The sequence below is a fragment of the Mesoplodon densirostris genome, chromosome 3, assembly GCF_025265405.1.
Source record: "Mesoplodon densirostris isolate mMesDen1 chromosome 3, mMesDen1 primary haplotype, whole genome shotgun sequence".
Classification (NCBI taxonomy): Eukaryota; Metazoa; Chordata; class Mammalia; order Artiodactyla; family Ziphiidae; genus Mesoplodon; species Mesoplodon densirostris.
Window position 1 is genome coordinate 127,109,455 of NC_082663.1, and position 12,810 is coordinate 127,122,264.

A 12,810-nucleotide genomic window follows, 5' to 3' on the forward strand; every position below is an offset into this window, starting at 1 on the left:
AGCCTGAATGAAGGCAAAGGGTTAGGATACCTGCAACAAGAGGTAGGCTGTTCCCTGAGAAGATGGGAATGGGAAGATGCAAACATAAGTGAGTGTTTTTAGAAGCTTAGCTGTCTTTGGGGTTAGATTCAGGCGTGTTTGCATTGGGCACCTCTTGATTCCAATGCGCAAGTCTGATTTCCATCCTTAGAAGCTTAAGGAAAAGGGTGGGCTAAGTTCCAGGGTAATATGATAGTAGCTTTCTAAGCTCATGCCAATCACTCCCTTGTTATGAAATGAAGCCAGTAGGGAAAAAGATGGGAAAGGCCATGATTCCTGGAGATGCATAGAAGGTAATTCAACTAATCAAAGGGGTAGGGTTTTATTTCTATGGGCACCTCGAGGTACGTCTAAGATCACACAGCTTAATCACTATTCTCTACTGCCTCTTCCTATACTATTCACTGTTCAGTAGCTCTATTGCTGAGTGATAGAGCACAGACTGGAATCAGGCTGTTTGAATTCAGATCCACCCCTCCTCCCTTATTAACTTGGCCACATTAATTAAGCTCCCTGAGACTTGGTTTTATTATTTATGAAATTTAAGAATAACAATACATATTTTTCATAGGGAATGTTAGATAGAATTAAATTAGGTACTACATATACAGCATTTAGCTTACTGCCTAAAACAGAAGTACTAAGTTCATGCTAGTTACTTATAGAATTATTTCTCAAGTCTAACATTTCTGTATTTATATTTCGATATCCATTCTCAGGAGAGAACTGGATAAGGAAACAGCAGGCATCTCTGAGGACTCAAACCAGACTGTTTGCACATAAATCTAACTGCAGGATTAGAGAGTTTACTAGTCCTTTCTCCTGGAATTAGGTTCAGTAAATCTCACTCTTCTCATGAGTAACTAATTGCCTGTTTACCTGGGTCTTTAGATTTTAATGCATATAAGCCCCTCCTTTCATAGGTGGAACTTGCACAAGTCAAGTTCCAAGCAGAGTTGTGACAGGACCAGATCTCCTCACTTCCAGGGCTTACTTGTTTCACCCCACAGCTGTGCTTCTTCTCTTAAGAGAATCTTATTAAGTCAGTGACTTTGAGATGATAAAAATACATCTACTTAAAATCAATTTTTAAAAAACGACTGCAAGAATAAAGCAAAAACACACACAAAAAATACTGCTTTTCTGCTTATGGGTAAATATGGGTGCCCAAATTTATTAAGTAAATCAGACAGACCCTTTTTCCTTTGTTCAATACACTATTTTTTGGTTGTAAGTTTTTAGGTTAAAATCACCTGGTCGAAGTCACTCTGATGAATGTTCTTCTTGTTTATCATCACATTCCATATATCCTCTTAAAAAAAAAAGAGAGAGAAAAATGAATTATGATTTAGGCTGATCAGTAATGTTAGAATCATCACTAAGGTATCTTATAATATTTGAGCAATACTTCAAGTTTTCCTATGTCATAAAGTAGTAAGGTCTAAGATTTCCATAATAGTTCAAATTTGACAAGCCATTATACATAATTATCTCTTTAAATCTGCCAACAAATCTATTAGTTTGGTGTCTATTCCTATATAAACTCTATAAAGACAGATATTTTGATATATTTGTTTCATAATATATCCCCAGCACCTAGAACAGTGCCTAGCATATAGTATGAATTAATAAATATTTATTGAATGGATACGTGAATGAATTTTAATCATTTTACATATGAAAAAAACCTCTGAAGCTCAAAGAGATTAAAAAACCTGTCCAAGTCACATGGCTGGTAAATTGCAAAGCAAAGTCTAAAACTTAGGTCTCCAGAAGCATGAATTAATGCCAGAGGCCATTCCACTGTTTAAAGATTGGGTGTGGGGTAGCTGCTGAGAAGGTAAGAGATGAGTAAATTATGATCCAGCATTTATTATGTGCTTGACACAGTATTTAGGCATCGGATACATAGGACTAAATAAAGCAAATTTTCTATCTTTATGAAGTTCCATATTTTTGTAATTCTTTCTAATGAAATCTCATTGAGTCCTTTACAACCCAAATTTCTTCTCACCTTTGCCATAAACTCTCCCCTAGGCATCCTGGCCCCAGTGACAGCTCCTTTCCTTAGACATTAACTGTGATGTTTGGCTGGCATTTACCTTATTCAGCAGTTTAGTTACCATTGTATTTGCTCATGCCATCTTATACAGTAAGGACGGCAAATTCTTTGAGGAGAAGGGGCTTACAGTCTAGACTTTTTTCCTTCACAATTCCTGCCCCTACTTTCCAAAGCATGTATTAAGTTCTTAGGAATACTTCTTGCTGGTCTCTTCCCATTTCCCATTCCCTGTTATATTTATGGTCTTTTCTTGGACAGAGTGAGGACAGTTAGATTTGTTCCCTTGAGCAAGGACTGCTGTATCTTTCAACACAGATCCCTCAAAATGTCTCAGTCAAATTGGGGTATGTGGGCTTTAGATCTGATCTCTAAGATTCCTTTCCTTATTTAATTAATTCAACATTTACTAAGTGCCCGATATGCCTTATAGGGTACTGTGCTATAGCAATGAGCTAGAGAGATCTGATCTCTACTTTCGTATAGTTACATGATTAAAAATAAGTTAATCATTTGAGATGATGATATGTTATAATGACATAATGACAAGGTAAAGTGATAGAGAATAACCGGGGAATAAAAGAAGTTGTATTAATAAGAGTGGTTATAGAATCGTTTTCGGAGGAGGTGACTTTTAGATGAGAGGCAGGACAAAGCACTAGCTAGGAGGGGAAAAAGAGCATTTCAGGCAGAAACTAAAGCAAGAGCAGAGAGCCTGAGACAGTTGTAAGTTCCAAGAACAGAAAGAATATCATATACCCAGAATAAAATGAGGGAAAAAGAAAATGGTAGAAGAGGTGCCATTTCTGAACCCAGAGCTAACAATTCTTTAGTATTTCAGATAGTCAACTTTCAGAGTTAACAGAGAAAACAAGTGCTATTTTATATCTAGGGAATTCCCCAGGGAAGGAATAAAAAGAATTATTATCCTAATTCTTTGCCTTGCTATTGTTGTGATTTATAACAATATGAATTCAACTGGAGTCTAAACTCTACTTTGTACATAATAGGTGTTATTCAGTTTTTTCCTTGTTTACACTAACAGTCATGGGAACTCAACAGTTGCAAAAGTAGCCACAATATGAAAAATAAAAACACAAAATAAACATCTGTGTTTTAACAGTTTGTTCATGATGATTGTATGCAGAATCATGCCCATTCACATGATAGTAATATATGGATTTAAGCAGATCAAGGGATACAAAATGGCCCCTGATCACTTCTATATAGAAGTGGCTCTTAATCTGTTACTGGTAATAGACCTTTTTGAGAATCTTATAAAGTCAGAAGCACTTTCCCTAGAAAAATACAAAGATTCACATCTACACAAAAGATGAATACAGGGCTTCCCTGGTGGTGCAGTGGTTGAGAGTCCGCCTGCAGATGCAGGGGACACGGCTTCGTGCCCCGGTCCGGGAAGATACCACATGCCGCGGAGCGGCTGGGCCTGCGCGTCCGGAGCCTGTGCTCCACAACGGGAGAGACCACAACAGTGAGAGGCCCGCATACCGCAAAAAAAAAAAAGATGAATACAAATTTAAAGGCTGTGTGGACCTTTAAGGCTCAGCCATGTAGCCCAGAGCATCCAATCAAAGGCTCTCAATTTGTTGTATATAAGAATCACCTGAAAGCTTGTTATAAAGCTTGTTATAAAGGCTTGTTATATAGCCTTGCCCCAGGAAGGTGCAAGATGGAATGAAGGGACCTGCATTTTGGATAAGTTCTCCAGGCGATTCTGAAGCAGGTAATAGTCTGCATTTTGTCAAACTCTGCTTAGGGGGCTGTGAAGGAGAGAATTAGAGAGCAGAGCCTCAGAGAGGTGGAGATTGAAAGCACCTAGAAATTCAAAAGAACAAAATAGACCCTGGAGAGCTGAACTTGGGGAGATTAATGTTGGAAGAATGAAGAAAGGGTAAAGTAGATGTAAAAATCAGAGCTATGTAAACTTCAGTAAGATGTATTAGGAGTTGGGCACAGGAGCTTGGAAGCAGGTTAAAATAATGGGAAGAGTCTGGGTTGTGGAATTTGCCATCAAGGCAATCTCTCGTGATCAAAACAAACCCTCATAAGAGAGGTTCTTCAGATTGCCTCTGAGGAGAGATTAGCTACTGTGTCTGCTAACCCTCTTGAATTACTCAAACCAGAAAATAAAGACAGGACTCATCATACCTCTTACTAATGAGCACACCTCTACCCCCCACCTTCATCAGCAAATTACTGTGTCTGCACTGGGTGGGTCCTTTATTCCTTTAATTTTACAGATTAGCAAACTGAGGCACTCAGGGAGGGAAAGCCTAACTCCAGATCACCCAATAAATAACACCTGTGTCAAGACCAGAACCTGGCTTTCTGTCCCTTGGTCCGGTGCTCTTCTTCCTCCCTACTCGGTCCTGAAATAAAAAATATTTTATGGAACGCCTTGTTCCATAAATTTCTTGGGAACGTGTTCACCCCAAAAGAGATCAGGGAAATTCATGCAGATGCAAATATATCTTAAGGTAGGCAACAAGTTTCAATTAAAACAATACATTGGCATGCATGCAATTTTGTTTCTCATTCATTTTAATGCAATGTGGTCATTACCAACGGTGAACTGGACAAAAGCAAAGTTTGTCTCAGTGCTTACCTGGTCTTTATCATGGAGCAGACGATGAACTTCACCGTATTCTCAATGATCTCCGAGCCCAAGAGGTTTAGGAATTTTGGAAGGGCTGGTTCTAGGTTTTTGTCTGAGTCATCTGGCTTGCTATCTGGTTTGTCAACTGAAAAACAGAATGGAATCTCCGGGTGATTCTCAGCAAGAAGAATGGGAAGTTTCTTTCATTGTAGGGAACCCCTAGAGCTCTTTATACCCCCTCTCACTAATTATATAGCCTCATATAGTTATATTTTATTGCATATCTAGTGCCTGCCTGGTTATTGTCTTCACGTGCATTATGTCATTTATTCCTGAAACCAAACAGAGCAACAGATATTGATGCTTAGGCAGACATTGGTTCTCTTTCCAGATGAGAAAACTGAAGCTCACGGAGGTTAAGTAACTTGTTCAGAGTTAAAGCAGCTAGTAAATGCCAGGGCTGGGACTGAAATGCAGATTGCTTGGTTTTAATGTATTTTTCTCATGTAATCCCTGGACCTATGGAAATGATAATAAGGAGGATGATATAATAATAGGTAGCATTTTCTGAGCACATACCTATGACAGGCAATCTACGTGCATTATCTCATTTTATTCTCACAGCAACACTATGAGGGAGGCAAAGTTATTATCCGAAATTAAAGGTAAAGAAATGGAAGTTGAGAGAGGTTTAGAAGGGGGTCAAAGTCACAGAGATGGTAAGTGGCAGAATCAGAATTCAATCCCATGTTTGCCTGGTATTAAAATCCGGGTTCTTAAGCAGTCTGTGATGAACTGCATAGTCTTTGACAGAAAAGGTATGATCTAACAACAAGTGTGTTATAAGGTTGAAAGTAGTATAATAATGATGACAAGGAGAAATTCTATCACTTGTACAGCATGTGATAGTTCTGTAAATAATGATTTTACATCTACTGTGTAAGTTTAAGCTTGACCAATCTTGTGGAGTATGCAGAGCTCACTGGACTCAGAAACTGAGAACATTAAGTGACTTGCAGAAGATCTTACAAATAGCAAGAGAAGATGGTACCGTAACTGCAGGTCTCTTACTTTTGATATTTAGTCAAGTGCCTTTTGGAATGAGGCCAAAGGTCCAGAGTGAAGTTGGTGACATGCAAGGTCCCTTGTTGGGGGGGTGGGGGGTGGCTTTGCTTAGTGGTCTAAGTGGTTTGAGAGATTAAAAGCAATGCAAGAGCGGCAATTAAAGATACGAACAGCCTCCCCTTTGCACCCTGGTGCCAGGATGAAGTAGGACTTTATCTTTTAGTTTTACTGTAGCCTCACAAGTAGTGTTGGCAGATTTGGTAAATAAAATTACAGGATGCCCAGTTAAAGTTGAATTTCAGGTAAATAACAATACTTTTTTAGTGTAAGAATGACCCATGAAATATTTAGTACATAATTAAACGAAAAAATTGTTTATCTGAAATTCAACTTTAACTGGGTGCCCTGTATTTTATCTGTCAATCCCACCACAAATTTTTTTAAAATTTAATTTATTAATTAATTAAGTTATTTTTGGCTGTGTTGGGTCTTCGTTTCTGTGCGAGGGCTTTCTCTGGTTGCAGCGAGCGGGGGCCACTCTTCATCGCGGTGCACGGGCCTCTCACTGTCACGGCCTCTCTTGTTGCGGAGCACAGGCTCCAGACGCGCAGGCTCAGTAGTTGTGGCTCACGGGCCTAGTTGCTCCGTGGCATGTGGAATCTTCCCAGACCAGGGCTTGAACCCGTGTCCCCTGCATTGGCAGGCAGATTCTCAACAACTGCGCCACCAGAGAAGCCCCCCACCACAAATTTTGACTCAAGAAGTCCCAACTGCTATACAATGTACCCCATTACTCTGAATGAAGGAGATGTAACTAGCTTTTGGTGTGGAGGCTGTCAAATTAGTGAGAAGAATTGCATTTATATTATATCCTAAAATAGAAAGTCTTAGTAAAAAACATGGCTTTCAATTCTGCAAACGTTTATTGTTTACTATGCCATTGCAGAAGATTCAATAGGAGCACTACCAGTCTGGGACCTATAACCAAGGTCAATATACTAACCACCAAGTATTCATTTACTCAGCTGTTGGTTTTTTTCATTCAACAAGTGTTTTTGAGCCTACTATTATGTACATAGCATATGCTGCTAAGAGTTAAGGCAAAAATAGACATATATGGACATGACCCTTACATAAAGCACAGGGCAACCACAGTGACCAGAATTGCTTTGTTTTCATTACATGAAGGGGAAGGAAAGAGAAGGTATATTTGTGATGCTCAGGTACTAGGATGTGCTTTCGTCACATGCCTAATCCTTATTCAGTTCAGTGATAGGATTACAGGAGAGAAAACAGATGCTCAGAGAAATTCCTAAAGTCACACATATAGAAAGTGGCTGAGCCAGGGTTTGAACTTTTATTTTTTTTTAATTTCATAGAGCATGTTCCTTATATGATATAATACTGCCTTCAAGCAACTGTCCCCTGGAGACATTTGCCAGCTGCGAACCAGAAATTCCTTGCATGAAAAGTGAGTCCTTTTTTTCTGTGTTCTTATCTGCCTACTTGCATAACAATTTAATTTTATTATTTTTACTTTAACTTTTTATTTTAATATGATACTAAATGCTAACTTTTCAAAATGCAAGGAGCCCTGGATTGCAGTGTGTGTGAAGAGCAAATCCTTGGCTCCAGCCTTTGGATCGCATATATAGAGAGAGGTATGAGAGTATGGTGGGTGATGTTTTGGAGTCCTATATACCTGAGTTTGATTCTGTCTTCAGCAAAAAGTTCACCATGTAACCGTGTAAACAATATTTAATTACTCTCTCAGTTTCTTATTGTCAAGATGGAAAGATACTTTATTTATCTGTGATGTATATCATATATGTATATATATATGCATATCTATGTATCTCTATATCTATATTATATAAATCACTTATTGCAGTACCAGGTCTAAGGTGAGCCCGCAATAAATGCTCACTGTATTATTATTACTATTGTTAATAATAGTAACAACAGAATGATTCATAGTAGCCTTTCTCTGCTAGTGCTTAAAGATACGAAAATTTTAAAATGCTGCTAAAATATTAAGAACTTTGAAAATGCTGAAAAATAATAAAAATGAAGAAATTTGACATACCAGAAACAAATTATCAAAGCCAATAGTTGAATATTTTCTCCTTTCAGTTATAATATGGGGTAGCCTTTATTTACATTAACTACCCGATTGAGTTTCTTAGTCAATATAATCATAAAGTTCTGAAAAAATACAGTAATGCTGATATTTATACAGTTTTTATAGTTTACAAAGTGATTACAAAAGCATGCTCATTTCACCTGGTGCAGTTGGTAATTATCCCATTTTATGATGAGGAAACTGAGGTTCAAAGCAGTGAACTGATTTAACCAGTTTCAGAGTTCATGAGAGACAGACCTGGGACTGGTCTCTAGGATATAAATCTCACTTTTTACTTTACCACGGTGATTACTATAGGGGTAGATGGACACAGTAGTCTCTGAGCCCATCCCTGCTGTAGCTTTGTTGGAGTGTCTGCCTGTGGGTTGTGCCAGTGGACAGTGGGTGATGGAGGGTGGGAGTCCTGCCAAGTTACATTTAGAAGAGCTCCGAAAGCTCTGTTACTATTTGTACTGTCTGTGTTTTCTGACCTATCATTCTGATTGGAGATAAGTTAAGAGCTCACTGTCTCCTGTAGACCAAAAATTAATTAGTGAGAATTCTGTATGCTGCCTTTTGGTCCTCTATGTGCTTGGAACAGACATGAAAGAAGTAGATGCTTTATAATAGAAAGAATCGAAAGACTTGGGTTTCAATCCCAGGTGTGCCACTTCTACCTGTGTCTATGCTCAAGTAACTTTCCCTCTGCAAGCTCAGTTTATTTACCTGCAAAATGGGAAATGATAAAACTGTGCATGTTTACTTATAAAGATTATGAGAATCAAATGAGATGATACATGATAACAATAACAGTTAATATTTATTGGGTGCTCATGATGGACCAGATACTTTTCCAATATGTTTTGTCTCTTTTATTTAATTTTCATGACAACTAAATGAGAAAGTTAACTATTGATATTCCCTTTTAAGTGTGAAGTGGTAGAGCAAGGCCTAGGAGTCTTATTCCAGACTCCTCGCCTTTGAATATTATTAGTTATAATCATTAAAAAATAAACACCCCCAGCTCTCAAGGAAATTATAACAGTGTCACTGTATCACATGAAGATATAAGAAAAAAAATCATTCTCAACTTCATACATTCACTGAGGATAGAGACTGTAACCTAAGCACATTTGAATAAAAGTCCTACTTTCTTTTTGTTAGAAGATCTGTCTCTTGTCTCCCAGTCCAATGCTCTTTCTGCAGTGCCCAAAGTTCCCCTCTCTCTCCTTTATGTTCTGGATCCGTGCCACTGACTTCCTCTCCAGTCATGGCTAACTACTGCACAATGCATGAGCTGCGATTGCAGGTACTTACCGGCTTGGCAAGTCAGGATTAAGACAAGCAGTCCCCAGACAATTGTCTGCCGTAGCACTGAGACAGCCATGTTTGTAGCAGTGGGTATCGAGGCAGTTAAATTGTTCAGATGCACCTGAAGCCTTGCTCCATTTATAGGGCATTTATAGGTGACATCATCTGCTATGGAAATCAGGTTGTTGCATAAGATATAGACACAACTTGCTTTTGGATCTCTACTAATGAGCCCTGCCCTATCTTTCAAACTAAGGGTTTTACAGATAGGGAAAGAAAAACCCTCTTGGTTTTTCTAATGTGTGTTTATAAATGGCACCGGAATCATTCTTTTGGAGTTAGTTCCACTGCCAGCATTGACAATTAGATGGGGATCAGGCAGAACTGCTTTTCAGTGCCAAGGAGCAAGCAACAACAGTTAGTGAGGCGTGCCTCCTTGCCTCCCTGTGCACTCTGCTTCCTTCCCATGCTCTGAGCTAGTGTCTTGACTCCACCTGGGCAGGCCTATTCACACTCCCATGCCGTTGCTCATGCCCTTTATTTTTCCTGGGATAGCTTCCCTATTATCTCTCCTTGATGCATTCCTACTTATTACTCAGGCTCAGGTTCAAATGCCCCCTTCTCTGCAAAATCTCCATCATGGCCCTTCCAACCCACTCCAGATGGTCGCTCCATCACCTGCCATATCACCCTTGACCAGTTGTCTGGGAACTAAGTACTTTAATAGCTCTCTTCTCCTTTAGCCTATAGATATGTTAAGGGCAGAGTATTTTATTCACTTTTGAATTCTCAAGGAGGCTAATATAGTGCTTGGCATTGGTCTCAGCTTTGATTTACTTCCTTGGAAAGGTTGTTCTGGTTCTCCCAGGCAGAGCTAACTGTTCTTCTTACGTACCTGATAGGTACCTGTTTAAATATCTCCACCAGTTGCCTGTAGGCTCCTTGAGGGCAAGACTATCTTTTCCGGAGTCGAATGTATATTACTCAAGGACTATTGCAAACATTAAAAAAGAGAAAAAAAATAATTAAATTACTGCACTCAGTGTAAAGGAATATTGGGTTTGAGATGTTGTTATATAGCTCAGGTGTAAAATACCCTTCCTTTTGGATACAGACATTCAAAGGGATAAAATTTGGTTCAAGTCTGGATGATACTGGTTTTCTTGAGGAATGCTATAATAAAACAGTTACCTGCGATGAGGACTTGGGGTGGTCACTAAACTTACAGATTGACCAAAACTTATACATTGTGAGTGTCAGAGGGTCCTTTTAATAAATGGAGAAATTAACTGAATTGCAGAAAACGGAGGCTTGTCTGGTGTCACAGGGCAAAGGCTAGGCCCTCTTTCTCCTGGTTTAGCACTTGAAAGCCATCAGGCAGCTCTGCTTGGACCCTTCCAGGCCTCTCCAACCTATCCTCTCAAGAAGACGCTGGGGCTTCCCTGGTGGCGCAGTGGTTAATAATCTGCCTGCCAATGCAGGGGACATGGGTTTGAGCCCTGGTCTGGGAAGATCCCACATGCCACAGAGCAACTAAGCCCGTGTGTCAGAACTATTGAGCCTGAGCTCTAGAGCCCATGAGCCACAACTACTGAGCCCACATGCCACAACTACTGAAGCCTGCACGCCTAGAGCCCGTGCTCCACAGCAAGAGAAGCCACCGCAGTGAGAAGACTGCACTCTGCAACGAAAAGTAACCCCCGCTCACCGCAACTAGAGAAAGCCTGTGTGCAGCAAGGAAGACCCGATGCAGCCAAAAATAAATAAAGAAATTTATTTAAAAAAAAAAAAAAGAAGACGACTCTGGTCCTGTCTCTCCTATACAAAGCATTGTGATCTGGAGATAATGTTCACAGTAGGGAGATTTCAGCAAGTTAGATTTGTGCCATCAGGGTCAGTGCTTAGGACTGAGCACTGTGCTGTCCAAGGGGAAATAACATTCAAGTTAGCCCTACCATGGACCTTGACATGTGGCTGTATTTGCCTGAGAGAGGCCAAAAATACCTTTTACTTCGCACAAGCTTCGAGTCCTCAGGGCTTAATCAGCCCAGAAGGGGGTATATTTTTCTAATTCACCACAAAAACACCGTACAGGCAAGCAAAGCTTCTGGATGTTACAACCTATGAGAGAAGCCTGCTGGCTTCTCATGGATATCAGCTAAATGGGGTATGCAGACAAGTCCTGAATCAGCTTCTTTCAGTGGTCTGGTGTCAAGGAAATAGCATCATCCTGAGGGGCAGGATAGCTGGCTTCTATTCCTGTCAGTACCCCTGATTAGATACTCTCCAGGCCTGACATTGTTTTCTCTGCTGTGTTCTTATCACTTCCCTTCTTTTGGTTGATTCCTTTTAGCTTCAGGTTTCAGCTAAAATGTCTCTCTCTCTTTTTTTTTTTTGCGGTATGTGGGCCTCGCGCTGTTGTGGCCTCTCCCGTTGCGGAGCACAGGCTCTGGACACGCAGGCTCAACGGCCATGGCTCATGGGCCCAGCCGCTCCACGGCATGTGGGATCTTCCCAGACCGGGGCACGAACCCGTGTCCCCTGCATTGGCAGGCGGGCTCTCAACCACTGCGCCACCAAGGAAGCCCCTCTCTCTCTCTCTTTTTTTTTTTTTTTGGTGAAAACTTCTGTGACCCTCTAATCCAACTCAGATCCCTCTATTATAATCTTTTATACACTCTGTATTCTTTCTTCTTAGCACTTAAATATTATATTTTTGTTTGATTATTTAATGTCTCTCTTCCCAAGAAATGTTAAAATCTGGTCTATGTTGTGCACTGAGATAGCTCTGGTTTCTAGGATAGTGCCTTACATATAAAAGATACCCATCAATATGTACTAAATAAATGAGTTAATAAATAATTTTCAGAAGAGAAGCATGGACTCATGTAATAGTTCTATCAGTTATTATCTTTGTAACTCTGGCAAATGGCTGACACCACTCTAAGTCTCAGATTCCTCATCTGTAAAACTGAAACATAATTTCCCACCTAGTTATCTGCACTGTCTTAAGGACATAGGAGATAGCAGATAAAATGCCTGATAAAATGTAGAGAACCTTTAATGTGTGCCATGTCAAAAGCAGTCAAGAACTTGTGACTTACCCTCCATTGGCATAAGCAAATGAATTTGACTTTAGGTAGAGGAGAAACTGGGATTATGAAAGACAATTTTACCCAAGCTAGGAAGAGGAAATGAGTACCTTATTTCAGAATGCCATTCTAGTTTGGCAAGAGGATATGAACATAAAATGAATATAGCATGCTGTAATTCCGATGAACATTTCCATGTGTAACTGAAAGTCATCAGAGTTCTTTCTTCAGGTAGGAAATACTTGTAGTCTGATTTGGAAATCTCATAGCCAGATCTTGATGTGTGTGTTAGTGGTTGAGCTTTGGGATCAGACAACTGAGTTTAAGTTTCAGATTGCCACTTACAAGTTGTGTATCTATGTGATCTTAGAAATAGTTCCTAATTTCTTTATGCCTTGGATCCAATGTCTACAAAATAGGAATAATGCTATCTCTCAGGGTTGTTATGAGGACTGGATGAAAAACACATGCAAACAACACAGTATCTTGTATATACTAAGCAAAA

General features: G+C 39.7%; 1 protein-coding gene across 1 annotated transcript; it reads right to left on the reverse strand.

Moving 5' to 3' along the window:
* Nucleotides 1–1,302: 1,302 nt before the first annotated feature.
* On the reverse strand, nt 1,303–9,289 carry C3H5orf46 (chromosome 3 C5orf46 homolog). The gene is made up of 3 exons (XM_060092044.1): nt 9,220–9,289; nt 4,725–4,860; nt 1,303–1,351 (listed from the first exon to the last, which is right to left on the reverse strand). The coding sequence occupies exons 1-3, from the start codon at nt 9,287–9,289 to the stop codon at nt 1,303–1,305; spliced, it is 255 nt and encodes an 84-aa protein (XP_059948027.1).
* Between the last annotated feature and the right edge of the window lie 3,521 nt (nt 9,290–12,810).

What these genes read in the sequence shown, in the direction of transcription:
- C3H5orf46 (XM_060092044.1), bottom strand. Translation starts at nt 9,289, where the DNA reads ATGGCTGTCTCAGTGCTACGGCAGACAATTGTCTGGGGACTGCTTGTC. An exon ending in AATCCTGACTTGCCAAGCCG is followed by an intron (nt 4,861 to 9,219) that starts GTAAGTACCTGC and finishes TCTGTTTTTCAG; the next exon opens with TTGACAAACCAGATAGCAAG. An exon ending in TGCTCCATGATAAAGACCAG is followed by an intron (nt 1,352 to 4,724) that starts GTAAGCACTGAG and finishes TTTTTTTTTAAG; the next exon opens with AGGATATATGGAATGTGATG.